The 18,606-nt window shown below is 40.9% G+C and overlaps 2 protein-coding genes across 3 annotated transcripts in view; one reads left to right on the plus strand and one right to left on the minus strand.

Moving 5' to 3' along the window:
* Positions 1-757: 757 nt before the first annotated feature.
* Positions 758-2,406, minus strand: LOC306758794 (transmembrane protein 69-like). The gene is made up of 3 exons (XM_079244183.1): positions 2,275-2,406; positions 2,036-2,081; positions 758-1,913 (listed from the first exon to the last, which is right to left on the minus strand). Exons 2-3 carry the CDS (start codon positions 2,072-2,074, stop codon positions 1,209-1,211), a joined length of 744 nt encoding a protein of 247 aa, XP_079100309.1. The 5' UTR covers positions 2,075-2,081; positions 2,275-2,406; the 3' UTR covers positions 758-1,208.
* Positions 2,407-2,713: 307 nt separating this feature from the next.
* The window catches only part of gpbp1l1 (GC-rich promoter binding protein 1-like 1), a 28,727-nt gene continuing 12,834 nt past the window's right edge, over positions 2,714-18,606 (plus strand). The window contains exons 1-8 of one of the 2 annotated variants that reach the window (XM_079243065.1): positions 2,714-2,971; positions 4,392-5,785; positions 6,282-6,402; positions 12,223-12,352; positions 15,602-15,930; positions 16,046-16,121; positions 16,234-16,430; positions 16,533-16,676. In XM_079243065.1, coding sequence (XP_079099191.1) covers positions 6,337-6,402; positions 12,223-12,352; positions 15,602-15,930; positions 16,046-16,121; positions 16,234-16,430; positions 16,533-16,676 — 942 coding nt within the window. In that variant the 5' untranslated portion in view covers positions 2,714-2,971; positions 4,392-5,785; positions 6,282-6,336. The remainder of the gene's footprint in view (positions 2,972-4,391; positions 5,786-6,281; positions 6,403-12,222; positions 12,353-15,601; positions 15,931-16,045; positions 16,122-16,233; positions 16,431-16,532; positions 16,677-18,606) is intronic. The other variant, XM_079243066.1, reaches the window with a different exon arrangement.

An 18,606-nucleotide genomic window follows, 5' to 3' on the forward strand; every position in this document is an offset into this window, starting at 1 on the left:
ACGTTTAGAGATGTGACGCACTTTTAGTTTGATCATTTTTAGAAATGAGCTTTTGTGAATGTTTATAAATAGGACTGCCGCAGATCATATAGCGGGATTGTTCTGTCGTTAAGCATCATAGCACAATAAAGCTGAATTTCTGGTTTAGATTTTGACCCCCGAATCTGTTAATGATGGATTTAAAGTGGATGTTTGTGTAATGTTTCCTTTGCTTTGCAGCCATCACCAACATGCATGAATGCTTGTACCTTTTGATACAAGTTGCCATAGACATTTACACTTTTTTTCCATCAAATTTGTTCTGAAGGACCCCATTTTTTGAGTGAATTGGTGTATGCATCTTTAAGGGTTTGATCATTTAGTTCACAGATCCAGCAGGTCTGGTCATGGTGTTGAAGGCTCTGCATGTAACTTTATTGTCACATAAAACTTTTGTTTAATTTTTGCAGCATTGCTCTCTACAACTAAGCATTTCCTTTAGAAAAACCTTATCTTTATCTTATCTTTTTATTTGGATCCCCATTAACTTCAGCAAAACTGCAGCTATTCTTCCCGGGGTCCGACACACAGAAAGCAGAACATTTCACATTATAGGCAAGCAAAAAATGAAAGTAAATGTATCATTGACAAAAAAAAACTAATAAAAGATAATTCTATTACATGCTCAATAAATCAGGAACAATGTCTATTCATATATTTTATTACATAACTGATGAATATATTATATGTATATGTCATACTAGCAAAAGACCCATTTTACTAACATATTTATATAATTTATATTTATTTGATAAATATGGCTGACAATGTTATATGTATCTATTCAAGAGATGTTTATTAACAATTTCAAATGTTTTATAGTAACATCTATTTCCAAGTAACCTATGTAGTTTGGACACACTTTAAACCCAGTATGCCCAAACTTTTGACTAGTAGTGTACTTTTAACCTGCAGAGATTGTCATGAAGGATCCTCAAGCTGAAAATTTTACTTGCCTTTCCTTCCAATATCCTAAATAAAAAGAAAATTTAAACCACATTTGTCCAGAAAACAAAAAAAAAAGTTCAATTTAAATATTTCCAACATCATATAATTGGTAAAAACTGGATCTGTAAATTGTCAGAATGAATAAGCTGTCTGCACATCCTGGACAATCTTTGAACTTTTATTAAGTACAGATGGCTTTGTGAAAAACAGTTTTCCTTAAATCACTTCTGAATTTCTTTTATTTTTCTCTCAGTGCAGAATTTTTTAAGTGCCAGCATAGCAACCAGTGAGGAGGTGGCAACCAGAGTCAGGACAGTTCTCATGGCTTTGAACCAGGCAGGGTAGCCAGGCAGCAAGGTCAGGTCATAATGCAGCGACAGACCCAGTCCCATGATGACAATGAGGGCTCCCTCTGTTATATTGTCCTTGCAGAGCAGTGCCAACCAGGCTAGAAGCGACGGCACTACGCTGTTACCCAGGTTCATCCAGTCTGGCTGAGCAGGGCTGCCAGGAGGGATGGCAAATCCCCAGCGGGCACCTCCTAGAAAGGACACTATAGAGGCTCCATACACCATCTGAGCATATGCAACTTCAGGGTAGAAGGACTGTGTGGCAGCCATCAGCAGAGGCGCAGACAGGAAGGGGATGAGCCCAGAGAAGCCGAGGTACAGAGCAGGTTTGGGTGCCTGGATGAGTGCCTTCATGCTAAAACCTTCTTTGCTGCTGCTTTGATTTGAAGGGTCATGTGATTTCCCATGGCACAGACGTGAGGCATGCCAGCTCATGGACCTGATGCTCAGCAACCTGTCTGTGGAAGTAGGTCTGAGGGGCAGAAACACGGCGGTGTGGACATGACACTTCTGCAGAGCCTTTGATGTGCAGTTTGGTGTGTTGATAATCTGCTGGATGCATCTCCACACCGGAATCTGGGACATTAACAATCAGAATGGAGTTTATATAATTATTTCCTCAACATACTGACAAACACAGTAGCTACTATTGGATTAATTAACTATTTATCAGCTGCAATAAGTCATTTTATTCTTACCCCTGATATTATCCGTCTTCCTGATGCAAATCTCATCATTTCTAAACTGCAAAAGACATATTCTGTTAGCCTTAATAATAAAACACACTCAATATCATGCACACATATTACATGTGTTTATATGGACACGCCAAGCTAAAGTTGCTATCAATCTTAGCATTCTCTGAGACAATGCAAATGGTGTAACAACCTCAGGTACCTAAACGTTACCGGTTAAGATTTTTTTTTACAGTAAATACCTTGTCTGGGTCGATAAAATGTATTTCCAAATAAATAATAAAGTTAATGGCAACTAGCTAAAGTAGAGGTCGTTTGCTCGCTGCCATTCTATCCGTAGTCGATTAAACGCCTGTCTTCTTGGGCTGAGTAAGACAGAGTCTGGTATCGATTGCTCTTTCTGTCAGTGGCGGGGACGTATTAAGTTGTATTCAGAGTTACAAATTCCCATTATTTGTATTATCAGACAAATAGTCTGATAATAAGTCACTTAATAAGTGTAAGTGCTTTATTAGTCCTATATATATATAAAGAGATGTGTTTTTACAAATTCTACTGTTTAGAAAGTTTGGATTCGGAAAACACATTGGATCTTCATTACGTTGCAAAATGACGACAACTCTTGAATGTAGCTCAGTTGAGTCTGCTCAGTGCCAGCGCCAGTGGTAAGCGCACCTAAAACCCAAACAAACATCGACAGCCCTATTCACCAAGAAGTTTGTAATTGTGAAAAAGAACAGTTTCGTTAGTGTTTGCAGATCTTATATGTATATCTTCAACATTTTCTATCTGGGACTATTTGCTTTGTGGAAAGAAGAAAGTACGCGGTTTCGCCATGAAACACTGCAAGTTAGCTCGCTAGCACGTAGCTAGCAGATAAATGTGTGCTACCGCTGCTAAGGTAGCCATTTTGAAACAGTGTTGTTCCAGTCGAGCCAGGTCTGTTTACCTCCTTTGTATGCTTGTGACAGTTGCTTAAAAAGATTGTTTTATGCTATTTAAACTTAACAAACAGTTTTTTACCTGGCCAAGCTCGATGACTGCAATGAGTCATTTAAAAAACTTCACAGTTCAGTTGGTGCGACTTAGCAGGCTAAGTAGCGTTAGCCGTCGGCTAACAGTTGCTAGGCTAACTTAAACCTTGGTTAATTACAGAGTTTTCTAGCTATTTAGTTAAGACAGATTTATTATGTTTATTGCTTTATGATTAATACAGACTAGATACGAAATACCGATACCGCTTTTCGTCTTTAATTGTCTTGATGTACTTTAAACCATATCATTTAGCCTGCTAGCTTGGTGAAACGTGCGTGTAGTGTAAGTATTGAATTGGTCTTGCTGCAGTGTTTTGAAGCATGTGGGCTTCGCTTACTTTATCCTGGTATTAAACAGACTGCTACTGAAACATAGCTGCAGTGGTGTCGTTGCTATTCACGTGAGAATTGTTTCATAGTGAAGTTTATGCTGCATATTATGTCCAACTCATTGATGTTGAGCTGTTACGTAATATAGTTCAGTGACTCTACATTAACTATCTGTAGTGTCTAGTTGTGCAAAAAGCCTAAGTTTTGGAGCTGATTTAATCAATGCATGCTTGAAGATTTTCAGACTGGGATTTTAAGCCCAGTTTCTCAGCATGTTTACAGACAGCATAGGGATACTGGGCCCTGTTTAGACATGCAGCAGTCTTGGGGAGAAGTGCAGAAGAAGATGGAGTTGGTGTTATTTTTATGCTGGTATAAATATTTCACGTGCAGAAGCCGACAGAATTTTATGAAAGAGCCTGATTTCAGTGTGAAATGGATCCACACAGTCGTGACGTGGTTTTGCTTTATTCACACACTTCTCAAATTATATGATAAGGTTCAAAGTAGTTTCTTTGTAAGGTTGGATGTGTCTTGAATTTGAAGGTATTTTGGGTTGTTACAGGAGTATTCGGTAAAGGAGTAGCTTCTTTAATAGTCTTGACATGCTTCAGCTACTAGCTGCAGAAATTTGTAGGAAATGGTCAGTTTAAACTGTATTTTTCTTCTTAAAAAAGCCTGATGCAACCATATTTAAGAGGGTTGATTAAAGTGGCAATAAAATTTATGTGTGCTTTATTTATTTAGCCTGAAAATAGACTAACAAACTTTTTTTTTTCAGTCAACCAACATCAACTTTAACCCAGACAACAACTCTGTGCTTCAACAGAAATACGTTCAGTGTTTGCATCTTTAATGGGTTTTTTTTAAATTTTTTTTATAGCATTCTGTTTAATTCAAGCAAAGTCCTCTAGTAAACCACTGAAGTGACTATTTATATTTGAGCCTGAAGTATTGAAATCATTTTTCTAATGCTCTTTGTGTCTTTATTGCAGATCCAGTCTGGTCTTGTGCACATTACTGTGAACCATCGGCAAGAAAATTCAAAACTGCACTGAATTTTCCTCTTTTCTTTTTTTTTTTGCGAGGGAGGCAAAATAACGTGTAAAAAGAAGGAAAGAAAATACCCATTTTTACCAGTGGTGGATGCATGCTATTTTGTTTTCTCTTTTTTCCCCGCAGTTTTTCATGATCAGAAAAAGAAGTTGATGAAGCGTTTCCTCGGAGGTTATTTTTTTTCTTTTGGACAAAGTTTAGTTGTTGCTAAAGGATGCTCATGAAGGCCTTTTGACTTTTAACCTCACACATCTATGAAATCAGAGCTGAATTCTCTATCTGCTTCAGTCAGAGAAATTGTGCTGTATAAATGGGCGTCTTACAAATGTGATTGTAAAATACGTGAAAGTAGAACTGGCGTGACGATGCACCGTTCAGCGACGTCTCTATTTCACTAACCCAACCTAAAAATGACAGCAATGTAACATAGGGCCTTCCCTCCTTCATTGTCATGTGACTTTGAAACTTTTTGCTTATTATTTTTCTTCAATTGAAGACAGTCTTTTTCACCAGTTTAATGAGGTGAGCAGTGGTTTCCAGTGACCTTCATTGCCAATGAAAGACTGTCTCTGAACTCCTTTTTTTTCTTTTTTTTTCTTTTTTTTTTTTCTTTTTTAGCATGCGATCAAGTAGATATTAAAATGATTCGGTGAAAGGTGAATCAACTCAGACGCTTTCTGGCACACAGTGTGGCAGGACAACACCTGTCTCTCTTCCTCCATCTGGTGTCAAAGTGGAACTGTTGAACAACTACTGTCCATGTTTCAGGGCGGACGATTTTCACAGACTTTTTCCTCACATTAAAAAATCACACGGGTTGGCTTTTCATCACCACTAAGGACAAACACCTGTTGCATCAATTCCTTTTTGCCAATCAGCATCTAATCTATACTGGTTTTGAGTTTTATTCATGACAGTAAACACTGAAGGATTCAGCTTGCGAGGAATAAAAGTTGGATAGATTTCATCAGAGACGTGACTGCTAGAAGGACTGCTTTGGATTCTGGTTAAAGAAGGAAAACCTGCCTCTTGCAGACATCTTTTGCTTCAGCTTCAATCATCTTCCTCCTTTCCTGCTTGGCCAGCTCTCTGGATCACCATTCCAGATCATTCCTGCAAACCCTTTGACTCGACTCCCAAGTGTTTCACCCTGGACGAAGGGATCTGCCTCTGGAGAAAGGGGCTTCACTGTCCTGGCGGAGTGGGAGTGGGAGTTTCCGGTGTGCTGCTCCCCGTCTGTCAGCGCATTGTGATCAGTGCCAACAAGCCTGAGGAACCGAGCCCAGCCAGACCGAGAGAGGAGGCAGAGGACTTCAGAGCCACAAACTCTGGGGTAATGTTCATGTTCGGCCTCGTTGACTTGCACAGGACAGATGTGTCCAGCTGTTCTCACAAGACATATTATGATTAGAGCCGTTTCTTCACTGCCTGTGATGAACAGAAAGGTTTTAAAGTCGAGACTGGTTTTTTTTGTTTTTTTTAATTAAAGCAGTAAGCTATTTATATTTCAAACTTCTCTTCCAAAAGAATATTTCAAGATGTTTTTCCATCCGAGCTGTCGACACGTTATCAGCTTCACAGCCACAGCTGCAGCAAGTGCAGCTTTGTTGTCTTCTGCTAAGAATAGGTCTCGTCTTCAGCTCATCCTGCAGGAGACCTTCGTGCTGTGAATTTCAGAATCACTGATGGCAGACAAATGACTTGAAACAGATGACATATAATCCAAAATGGACACAGATCAGAGGAGTTTTATCTGTTTTTCTGTGCTTTCATTTGTAAAATGGTAAAAAGAAAATGTCCCATTGTTTTGTTCTGTTTCTTTGCATCAGATCCTGGCCATGAGGTTTGATGCCTCGATCCACTGACCGGAAACACTGGACCTAAATGGCGCAGCATGACTTTGTCCCTGCCTGGCTTAACTTCTCCACGCCCCAGCCTGCCAAGGTAGAGGTGTGTGCTTTATTTATTCTCTTTTTCATCAAACTTCAGGACTTTTGCTTGTAGATGGGAAGGAGAGTTCCCACGTTGGTCCTCATGAGGCAGAGCTGCTTGGATGCAGCTATGGATTAAAGCTGAGCATTTGGTTTGAGTTGGGTTTCACACAGTGATTAGAAATCAGTATAATGTCCTCTTTTGGGGCGACTGCCTGAGCTTTGGTCATCTTTGAAAGCAAATTTTGATTTAGTTTAAGTCAAAGTTGAATGAATGAACTAGAGGACTAATCTATAATTAGATTTAGTCAACCAAAACTTAAATTATAAAGTGTGTTTATTAAAGTTTCCCTTCAGTTTCTGAAGTCAAATATTTATGCCTGAGTGGGATCAGATGTCTATTCACTTGTCATAGACTTTATGTACTTGACAAGTACAATGTTTTAAGATCCTACCATCTTTGAAATGTGAAAAGACGCTAATCCTTCCTTGGATCCGTTTTCCCCACCAGTGCAGGAGATTTTTTTGCGTTTACAGAGTGAAATGAACTAGAAAATAGATGAGTTGAATGAATTTTGACCGCTGCAGCCTCCCATCTGTGTGGCGTCACCTGAACTGAGGAGGATTAAGTCTCCTCCCAGAGTTTAGCAGTGGCTGGTGACTAGCACAAGCACAGAGGATGTCCAGAAATGTGAGAATTAAACACTACACAGCTCTTAAAAACATGAAAATGCTGCATCTGTTTCTGGCGAAGCACTGGGCTGAAAGGAGAGAAGCAAAAACCCAAAGCAACCTCTGTAAAGCTCGTCCTGTGTGTCCGAGCTGCACCTGGGGAAGTACAGAAACAGATCTGAGGGAAAAATCTCATCAGTTGTTCTGAGAAAACTACTGATAGGGGAGACTCGTGTATTCAAACAAAAAAAACAGGATGTTTATGGCTGGTGGAGCAACCGGGTCAAATAAAGAGGCTCCGGCTCCTTCAGCACAGGTTCGGATCCGGCTTAGGGTCACCTTGCTGTGCATCGTCCCGTCTTTCTCTGACCACCCTTCCTGTCGAGCACTGTCCAGTAACGGCCTCTAGAGCAAAATCTTTCAATGAAAAAGGGACATGATGATTTCAATCTCAGATTAATGCTTGATTCGTTTCTTTAATGACTGCTTACATGGCAGGTGTGGCATCTATAAGTTTGCAGCCTTGCTGAAGCAGCTGATGTTGCGTTAGCGTGAGGACGCCCATTGTGCAAATGTTGTTAGTGATTTGTTGTTTTCACCAGGGATCATGGCTTCACGCAGGCTATATCTCATTGTTTTGCTTTATAGCCTGTGTAAAGTATCTTTTTTTTCTCCCAGGTGTTGACATTTCCTAGCATTAGCTTCCTGAGATTACATTGAATTTAATTGTACCATGCTCCAGGAGTTAGATCAAGTTTATCCGTTGTCATTTTTACTGCACACACAGAGGAACTCTGGATCTTTGTCAGAGATTTTCTCCTCTTGCATTAGGTTTTTATTTGGGTTTTGTTTAATTTTCATTTTAAAAACAAAATAATCTCCAAACTGAGCAGAGGAAATGTATCTTGGTAAGGTTTTTTGTGTGTGTGAAGGTTTGTGAGCTGACTAAAATTTGAGTGTGTCTCACAGTCACTGCAGAAACACCTTGTGTGTATGTGTGTGTAGAGTTGATGGGAACTTGTCCTCAGGGACAGACAGTGCAGTCATCGTGTGGTTCAGCAGAGGGTCAACAAGACAGTCGGTACCTTTATGAAGGATGTGTTGCTAACAGACGTGAAGATGTAAAGCAGCAGTGGGGGGGAGATGATACAGATTGCATTTAAATACGAAGTATTTACCACCTTAAAACAAGTCTTTTATGTCTACACTCCGGAGATTAGCCTATAATTGTTCAGAAATCATTTCTTTGCAACAAATATATTATTGTAATAGGTTCTCAGGAGAAAATATGAGCATGCATGTCGTCCGTTTTTCTGTCAACATCTCCGCATTTACGCCTGACCTGAAAAGACCTGACGTTATCTCAAGTCAGCATTGCTTATTGGTAATCCACAACAGCCTGCTGCACAACTTATTGCTATCAACACTGGCCTCAGACAGGTTATTTTCGCCCAGCTGTTGTGTTTTGCTTTGACTTTTAACCACCACTCTGAGGCCACCGAGTGCCACTTCACTTTGAATCGTTTGTGTTTCTGAAGTGATGAATAGTCGACAAAACTCACAGTGTGGATTTTTGCAGCGCTGATTGGTAGGAAATCCCACAAAATGAGCCCGGTGATGGCGCCCACATGAGCCTAAATAACGGCTAATTAACTATTAGAAGTGATTATTCAGGTTGTTGTTGTTGAGGGCTGCGTTGACAACAGCTTTATCTGTGGCTAGCTGATTATAAATCCTACTGACTACTCCTCTGATTGCATTTTCATCTCAATGTTTTCATCCCTGCAGTGCAAACTAATTGTCTTCTTTTAGTGGAACTTAAATGAAGTGAGCAACGTTTGGATCCAGGAGGTGCAGTTTAATGGTGCTGGAAATCATTAACCTGCATCTACAAAGTAGGGCTGCTCGATTATGACAAAAATTATAATCATGATTATTTTGACTGAAATTGAGATCTCAATTATTAACACAATTATCCAGTATTTATAAACAACGCTGCGCATCGTGGTGTTCTAGACTCTGTGTCGCACATTATAACCGTCTAATGTACGGTTCCAGTTGTTTAATCTGCTTTTTCCGCTTATATAGGAACTTTTTTACGTTGGCCTGGATGTATGTTTTATTTCAAACAACCGCTGTCAGGCTGCAGCGCGTTTCTCTCAACCACCTGTTAAGACGGCTGATCTGAACCAGCTGGTTAACATGTTGCTATGGTAACGCCCCGTAACAGAGGGATATTACAGTGTTTAACTCACCGAACTATGTATAGGAAAATAATGCAGCCAGTTGTCACTGACAATGGTATAAACTATGTTTAGGTGAACTTCCACAACCTACTGCAATTATTCTACATGGACCTGCAGCCGGAGCCGACTGAGACTGGCCGCCTGGGAGTGCTTTAGGACGGGAGAGGTTCCCGCTGCTCCTTCCTTACAGTAACTGCAGAACAATATGTGCCGTCAAGTCAGTCGCCAAAACACCAGAAAAGTCTCCAATAACTCCAGTAAAAGCTGCTAGATTTGTCGCTTTTAACAAATAAAAGTCTCCAGATTTAGCGAGAAAGTCTCCAAGTTGGCAACAGTGTCTGAATGAAAGCAAAGCGGCTGTGGGAGGAGTTTACAGCGCTGCAACGCCAGAGACGCTCGATTAGCAGCTGAAGACAGCAGGAGAGGAAACTGCAGAGAGAAAAATAATCACACCCTTTTATTTTTATCATCGTTGAAAACCCAGATCATAATTGAGATTAAAATCGGATTAATCGCCCAGCTCTATCTGCAAAGCACTTCCGTTATGTGACAGTATTTAACTACTGTCTCTTCATCCAGGTTTCTGTTCTTAACGGCTTCATTTCAGTTTGACGGGATATTTCTGTGAACTTATCACTGACACAAAAGGGAGGCTGAAGACAAGCGGCCGATCCTAGGAGGATTTATTGAAGGTAGACTGTTGAGCCGAGGGCGTTGTGTAATCCATTCAGCAGGCCATGGCTAACTGGGAAGCAGGTCTAGCTGAATATCAGTTGCAAACCAGCTTGGTGTTTAGTTTCGTTCTCACGGTTGTGTTTGTAAGCCTGGTTAGCCATTGAATGCCTCAAACTGTGGGCCTTGGCACAGTAATGAGAAACACCGGGGGTGTTTTTATCAGGCAGGTTGGCCTTGTTTGTGACATTACAACCTAAACTAGTACAAAGTTGATGTCCTCTCGACCGATGACTTGACTTTCACTTTGACTGATCAGTCTGCATTTACTTCTCATGGTTCAGGCTTCAGTTTGTGTTTGTGGTGAAGGTTTTTTTCTCTTATAAGGATTCATAGTTCCTTATTGCTCACTGGGATGGGCTGAGAAATAAAACCTTTGGACCCGATATTATGATTAGGATATCTGAACACCCGCAGTCTGTTAAACACAAAACATTTTGAGATTAAACAACTCAGTTTCCTTCCCTACGTTTTAACTAATTTAGAAACTTTTCCAAGGGGTGCCGAAGGAGCAGCAACAGGTCTCAGTAGGGTAGCAGCAGACTTTCTAGGTGTGTGTGTGTGCGTGCGTGCGTGCGTGCGTGCGTGCGTGCGTGCGGGTGGGGAGGTTTAAATAAAAACACAACCGTTTACTGTATCTTTGTCCCGTCTAAGGAGACATTAGTATCTGTGAGGAAAGCTGAAGACAACGGTGTGATGTGCTATAAAAGCTGAAGAATATTGAAGAATTGTGAGAATTGAAATCAAATGGGCACCCAAAAAATTGGAATCTGAGAAAAGCATATCGTCACAGCCCTAGTGTTTACCCACAATGCAATGCTACGCTGCATGCAGGAAGTGACGGACCAGGATACGAATCAGAAAGGCTGGTGTAAATGTGCCCTTTAACTTAACAAAAAAAGGGGGGGGGGACGGTACAAATGAAGGTGGATACATTGGATCAGTTAATATGTACATGGCTCAGTACACACAAATACAGATACTGGTACATTCATACTTCCAGATACATGCATAAGTAACACATTTCCACATAGATCATCAATATTTTTTTTATTTAAATGTTCTTTTCATCCCGTGCATTTACATGGGAGTTTAAATATCCTCTTTATTTATTTATTAATTCCGCTTTAAACTGATGAAAAAAGAAAAAAGACCACTTAATTCCTAATGCAAATTTCTATTCGGAATTAAACTTAATTCCGATGTAAGCTGCTGGTTTATTCACATTTTAATTCTGATCTATTTCATTCCTCTGTCATGTAAACCTTCATTCTGCTCTAAGTTTATTCCGGTCGTTCTGAGCATGCTCGTTACCTTGTCCTGTCCCGATGACACGTGTTGTTTTGCCTTTCGTGTTCGGTGGTCTATCTTTCTTCTCCTTCTCAGTTGCTGCAGAAAGTGAAGTAGTATGCTGGTGTTGAGCTGCTACTTCACATTTATAATAAAAATAGTGGTGAAATTGGGACTTATTATGTAGTTTTTACAAGTTATGACTGAAAAGATGAGAAGCAGGGAGCCGACTTTGTTTATTTCCAGTAGACGTCATACGTCACGTGCACCCTCTGTCTAATCAGAACCCTTCCCAACCCGCCGCTCTAAAGAGGAATTAAGTGACGTGTTACATGTAAACCTCCATTGTGAATTATTATTTTCATGTAAACTCGTAGGAGAATATGTTAATTCTGAATTTTTAATTCCAAATTAAAAAACATCATGTAACCGTAGACATTGTGGAAACTTGCAAGCGTCAAGATTTGCTAATAGGAGAGTGTCTCAGTTGACTTGCAAGTGAATCCTGGAGCAGTGTGAAAGCAAACAGACAACACAGTGAACTAAAGAGGTTAGGTGATGTAGGAAATGACTTCGGATGTGATGCTGGATTATTGCTCACTTACTTGTTGCTGAAATCAAAGCAAATAGAAAAAGATGCAAAGTTTCTCTGAATTTTCCGCCCAGTTGAGCCGAGTCCCTCGACTATCCTGGTGTGAATGCTCTCTGAGTTACTTAAATGTTCTAGATGAGGAGAGGAGAAACTTAGGCTTGAACCAACAGAAAATCCTGAAAGCGTGAAAGAGAAATTCCTTCTATCCTTGTCTGTTGACCATGAAACACATTCATTAAAGAACTTTCTGCTTGTTGAGCTGTCATGTTTCCCCTTTGACTGACGTCCCCTTTCTGTCCTCCTGCAGTCCCCTGCTGCCAACCTTGACAAACAAGGTGAGCCTCACCACCACAGAGACGGAAGAACTGCTGTGAGCCGCCGCCGCCACAACTCCTCTGATGGTTTCTTCAACAACGGCTCCCTGCGCGCTCCAGCAGGTAACGCCTCATTCATCACACGGCACGCTGCTTTAAAGTCTTGTTTTTCTTTTGTTTTATTAGTCAAAGCAAGTTTATTTGTAGAGCACCTTTCATGTACAAGACAATTCAAAGTGCTTTATATGAAACATTAAAAGCATAAAAAACAACAAGAAAAAGCAAAAATCTATCTAAAAAATCTAATTAAAAAAAAAAAAGGTTCATGAGAAAAGAAATGGTTTTAAACTGGATGTAAAAGTGTCTCCATGTGGTGTGTCTGCAGCGTAACGGCTAAATGCTGCTTCTCCAGGTTTAGTCTGGTCTCTGATCTGGTCTCTGATCTGGTCTCTGATCTGGTTTCTGGTCTGGACTCTGGTCTGGAGTCTGATCTGGTTTCTGGTCTGAACTCTGGTCTGAACTCTGGTCTGGACTCTGGTTTGGAGTCTGGATTCTGATCTGGACTGGCCTGTGGTCTGGAGTCTGGACTCTGGACTGGTCTCTGATCTTGTTTTTGATCTTGTCTCCGGTCTTGTCCCTGGTCTGGACTCTGGTCTGGTCTCTTGTCTGGTTTCTGGTCTGGACTCCGGTCTGGACTAGCTGACCTGAGTCTTTGGATCTAAGATCTGCAGGTTTATATGTATTCTGGGATTCTGTAAACAACCAGCAAAGCTTTAACATCTGTCCTGTGACTGACTGGAAACCAGTTTAATGTTTAAACTGGAGTGATGTGTTCAGACCTGTTAAGCTCGTTATGTTCTCCACAAGAAGCCAGAACTTTCTTCTTGTTCTCGAGGCTCCGAGAAGAAAAATGACGTCATTTTGTTCTCGCGGACGTGTTTGAAGGCAGTTCTCGACACATCGGGCTGGCAGAACTTTTTTCTTGCGGGGCTCCGAGAAGTATCGTGTGATTGGTTGGACATGTGAGGTGGGCGTGGTTAACACGGAGAAAGCATGAAGCGGAGTTGCTGCTTTGCGTTTTTTACTGTTTTGATAAAACAGCTGATCGAGGTGGTGAGAAATTACGAACATTTCTACATGTGGCATTAAAACACTCGGGCCCAGCCGTGTGCACGAAGTTGCTCGTTAAATATGAAACTAGAAGAGCACTCGGAGAGCGGAAACCTCCGCCAAGCACAATGTTAAAGAATCATTTTAAACAAATCCTGGATCCAAACAGTGATCCGGATCACCACCAGAATTTAATCAGTTCTTCATATTTACATTTCCAACAACTCCTGAAAATTTTTATAAAAATCCATCCGTAACCTTTTAAGTTATCATTAGCACAAAGACGACAAGAAAAACATAACCTCCTCGGCGGAGGTAACAACCGGGTTCATCGCACATCAAAGCAGACATCGCCCCCCGCAGTGATCCCTCCCCACTGCAGACCTGCTTCTCCTGGAGGATGGATGGACCTGACGAACAAGACATTTTTTCTTGTTCTTGCAGCCACGAGAACAAGAACTCAGTTCTCTCTCCTCATGGAGGATGGAACAAGCTATAGTCCTAGTTAAAGCTCTAGCAGCTGCTGATGTTTTATTATTAATACAGATTGTCTCACAAACATGAACATTATTGTGATTATGGTTATTATTGCTGTTATAACTTTGTTAGATTTCATTAGGTTGTAATAAACGACCCATCCTTTCTGAAGTTCCCTCACCAATACAAATATAATAACATTACAGATCTAACAATTTCAGCTAGTTTTATTCTGATTTGTCACATTTTACCTAAATACAACTATAAATGTGTGGTTTTGAAACAAAGATCGAGCTTTTAGTGTAACATAAAATGTCACATTTAAACATTCAAGGCATTTATTTCTTTTAAAACATGTCAGAATGTCATCGAACACATCTGGGTCGGCTTGACTAGTGTGGTATCAGAACACTTTTATTCATACCAGGTACGAGTACACGCACGGTATTGAGTCGATACTGGTATTGGTATCGGTGCATCCCTATTTGTAATAAATCATAAAGGTCCTGCTGGTTTCCATGGAGATGAAAGAGGTGTTTTAGTGAAGTATTCATGCTTCCTTTCATATAATATTTTGGGCTTTACTTCTTTCTGGGTGTTTCTGATGTGAATTTGGGGTCTGTCGCTGGATTCTCCCGACTCTGACCACTGATAGTGTTGATCATCAACATACCTGCCGATGGCTTCCTGAGATATTTACCTGCGTTACGCCTCTGTTAAAACATCTGTAAATCTGCTCAGGTTCACTTCTTTAGCTTCTCCTCATCAGACATTACTCTACTCATTTCCCACTGTGGTCCAGGGGAATTTACTCCGACATGGTAGCACACCTTCATTCTGACACTTGATAAGATATATTTAACTTATTTTTAGTGATTCCTGAGCCAAGACAGAACAACAGCCCAGTGATGAAGTGGTTAATCCGAGTGAATCTTGCCCCAACAGCTGCTGAAGCCTACTGAAAGATGAGCAGCTCGCCATCTTTGTGGTGTTATTACAAATGAACACAGCTTGAAAACTAAATCAGATGATGCAGCTGGAGACACCTTAATGAGTCTTTTTAACCCCCATTTAATTAAGCTTTTCAGGTGTGAAGCCTTGTGTTAGTTATTATTCAGATTTAGATTTAGATATTTCTTCATTTCAGACAAAATTTAATCAACAGGTTAAAAAAGTAGCAATTATTATAGAGTCAGAAAAGGAGCGGGATGAAGCAATGCTTATGTATTCCTCCCCCCTTTACAATTATAATCTTTTTTTCCTTGCAGTTGTTAAAATAATCCCTTAAATAGTCAGTTTTCTGTTTTGTTTTGTTTTATGGAAAAGAAATAACTAAATGCAAAAAATAATACATATAGACACGCACACATCTGCATATATACTTATGCACATACACTCACAGGCACAAAGCAATGACATATATACCTATACAGGTGATCATACACCTATCTATATATTTATACTCTCAGAAATCTACATTTTCACATCCTCTAACCCTTCCCTGGTCAGAGTGTCTGCAGTCCTCAATGGTTTTTTTTTGGTTTTTTTTAATTGTTTTTGTTAGCATCACATCTGGAATGACAGATATTACTGAGTTAAATAAGCTAACTGGAAACCAGTGAAAGCTTCCCAACACAGAAATACACCCCCTTAAAAAACTAAAATTAGCTCCACCAAGTTTGTACTTCATGAATCATCAGCTGATAAATGTTAACAGACACTTAATATTTGGCTTTGCTTCAACACAATTGGCATGTTTCATGTACCGTATGTTGTTTTGTGAAGGTGACGGATGGCAGCAGCCTTCGCTGCTACTGAGACACGACTCTGTGGACTCTGGAGTGGCCAAAGGAGGTCATGGTGGTTTGGCGGGGGGCTCTTGTTGGAAGGAAACACCCAGCTGGCACGGAGCCCCCAGGGGTGCCCAGGATGGCCACCACCACCAGGGACGCCATCCCAAGCGGGGAGCAGGTGAAAGGGACAGGCAGGGGGGGCACAGGCAGCGAAACGGCAACTTCCATTCCCGCAAGGGAACCTCGTATCAGGACAAGTTTCCCAACGAGGAACGCAAAGACGGCAAAGATGACAAGCTGAAGTTTGTGGAGGAGGACTTTGTGAGTAGATTTTAGAGTTTTAGACTGAGCTCACATGTGCACCTTTCTTCTCAGATGTAAACACGAGTTAAATTGGCTAAATTTTGGACGGTAGAATAATTAAAGTCTTTTTCAGCCTTCCCTCAACCCTGAAACAACTGGAAAGCCTGGGACTCAGATGCGAGCAGTCGCTCCCCATGCTGGGGTGTGGGGTAGGAACCTCCAGTCTGCACTTAATGCAAATCGTTATGATTCAACTTGTGGTTTTATTTAAGAGTTTATCAATCATTGTCCTCCTCTCTGATTGTCCTGCATGTGCTCCAGAAAATCCCCCCAGTGGCAAACAGATGGTGTCCAAAATGCTGGTTATAAAGAAGGTTTCCAAGGAGGACCCGAACACAGCCTTCTCTGCAGGGTTTGCCACTGCCGGCGCCTTGCCCACCAATGGCAGCAAGACACCCATCACAGGCTCCAGTGTCTACAAGAACCTGGTCCCAAAGCCTGCTGTGGCCCCCACCAAAGTACGGCAAACAGCTACGCAGCGTTTTATTTAGTCCCTCAGAGATGTGGATGTGTTTCTGACACACACACACACACACACACACACACGTCCTGTTTTCCAGAGCACCCAGTGGAAATCTGGCGGTAGAGAGATCACAAAGCCTGGCCTCCACGTGACAGGCCGAGATTCAGTCTTCACCAGCCCCGTCTCTGCAGCCAAACCCAGCACGCCAGTCAGCGCCCCGCAGCACAACGCCCAGAAAGAGGTGAGAACAGAACGCCACTTCATGACTTCATATCAGGGCTGGGAGGGGAATCATTTTAGGGATTAATTTCAGTTTTGTTTGATAAAAATCTTTTCCTTTTCTCCTGCCCGTCTTTATAACGTACGGCAACAACGCTCTCTTTGGGCTTCCGTAGTTGGTAAAGAGTCGACTAAACACAGCAGTTCATCCATTCATCAGTTATTAAAGCTGGTTTTGTTTGGTGACCTCAGACTCAGAACAAGGCTGAAGATAAAGACGTCTAAATATACAGGATTAATTTCATTTAAAACGTTTTTTTTTTTTTTTACATTCATAGTTTAAGTATTCAAACAAGCAACCTTTCCAGTCCCACAACATCACATAACAACAACACATAGAAGTGTGCATACTCATTTTTGACGCTAAAGTATTTAGTTGAGAAGCCTCAATCAGACGGCCAGGTGGTAAACATGTCCATGCCTGTTTACATACATAGATGCATACGATTCTTACATAAACCTATACATATACTTGCACACATATATAAAGCCTATACATACACACACCAACTACATTTACATCTGTATACAAAATATATACACACTTACCAACGTTTATGTATGTGTACCTACCCATGCAAAACTCTTATTTTAGCTACTTAGCAATTTATATACTTTATGTCAGAAGCCCGGACACACATTCCCTCTGTGCAATGGGAAACTGTCTCCTAATTTAAATGAAATTTAATTTAAAACGTCTTGGTTTTTAAGGAACAGAAGCAATGCAAATATGAAAAATACAGGGAATTGTGTTTACAGTATTACAAGAACAATATGACCGACTAGATACATCTGAAAAGAGCAAACAGTCCGGTGACAGAACAACAAACGATCAGATTCTGCTGGAGGAAAGTGATGCTCTCATCTGCACATGGGAGTTTTATCCAGATCTTTATGATTTAATATCCTGTACTTATAGCCAATAACACTTTCTACATGAATCCTCAGGTGTCGCTCCCACCTTCCCTCCTCTGTCATTGTCCCGTTCATCTGACACGCTGTAAATGCAGCCGTCTTTCCTTCTGCTCTCATGAAACCCAAACTGTCCTTCGTATTCAAGCTCCGATCAGCCAGAAGCACAGCAGCTGTAAAAGTTTCTGCCTTCATCTGCTGTTCTCTGGGAGGTTTAATGTATTCACTGCACCCAGACAGAACCAGAGGACGGAAATCCGCTGGTTATTTTCCTTTTCTGCGCCGATCCTGAAGCTGTAAACACTTTAAATTATAAGATGAAAGACACTTCAGAAATTCTGGTTAAGACAGAGATTAAAAATAGGAGAGCCGCAGCTAAAGCTATGTTAAAAAGTCAGCGGTCACACCCAAAATCTGCAGATTACTCCCACAATTCTGTGCGTGAATGATGTCGGAGCTCAATCTCTACATCACCAGTTTCCATAAAGGATTATACCTGAACCGTTACAGAGTTTAGCATCATCCTCATGCTACTGCTTCAGTTGCTTCGTTTCCATTCTGACTGTGGCAGAGCAAGAGTTATTCCCACTGCTTAGTCCAGTTACAGGGATCTGGAGCCTATCCCAGCAATTAGCAGGCCAGAGAGACAGACAACTATTCTCCCACACTGAGGGAACATTTAGACGTATGTCTTTGGATGGTGGGAGGAAGCCTTTAGTTCCCCCAAGAGGAAGCTCTTTAATTTATTTCAGCCTTAAAGTAAGTTTGAAGTCACACAAAGTGAATTGAAGCTTCATGTTGTTCATACCGAGAGAGCATCTCCCTGGTAGTTAAGTTATGTTGTTGTTGTTTACAATAACAAGATCTTGCATTTTGTTTTACAACACATATCTTAAGCACGTTTCATTATTATGTAGATTTTATTTTCCTAAAACTCACAGAAGCGACAAGAAAAGTAAAAGCAAAACATCTTTTTGCCT

Source organism: Telmatherina bonti, assembly GCF_933228915.1.
Source record: "Telmatherina bonti genome assembly, chromosome: 7".
NCBI lineage: Eukaryota > Metazoa > Chordata > Actinopteri > Atheriniformes > Telmatherinidae > Telmatherina > Telmatherina bonti.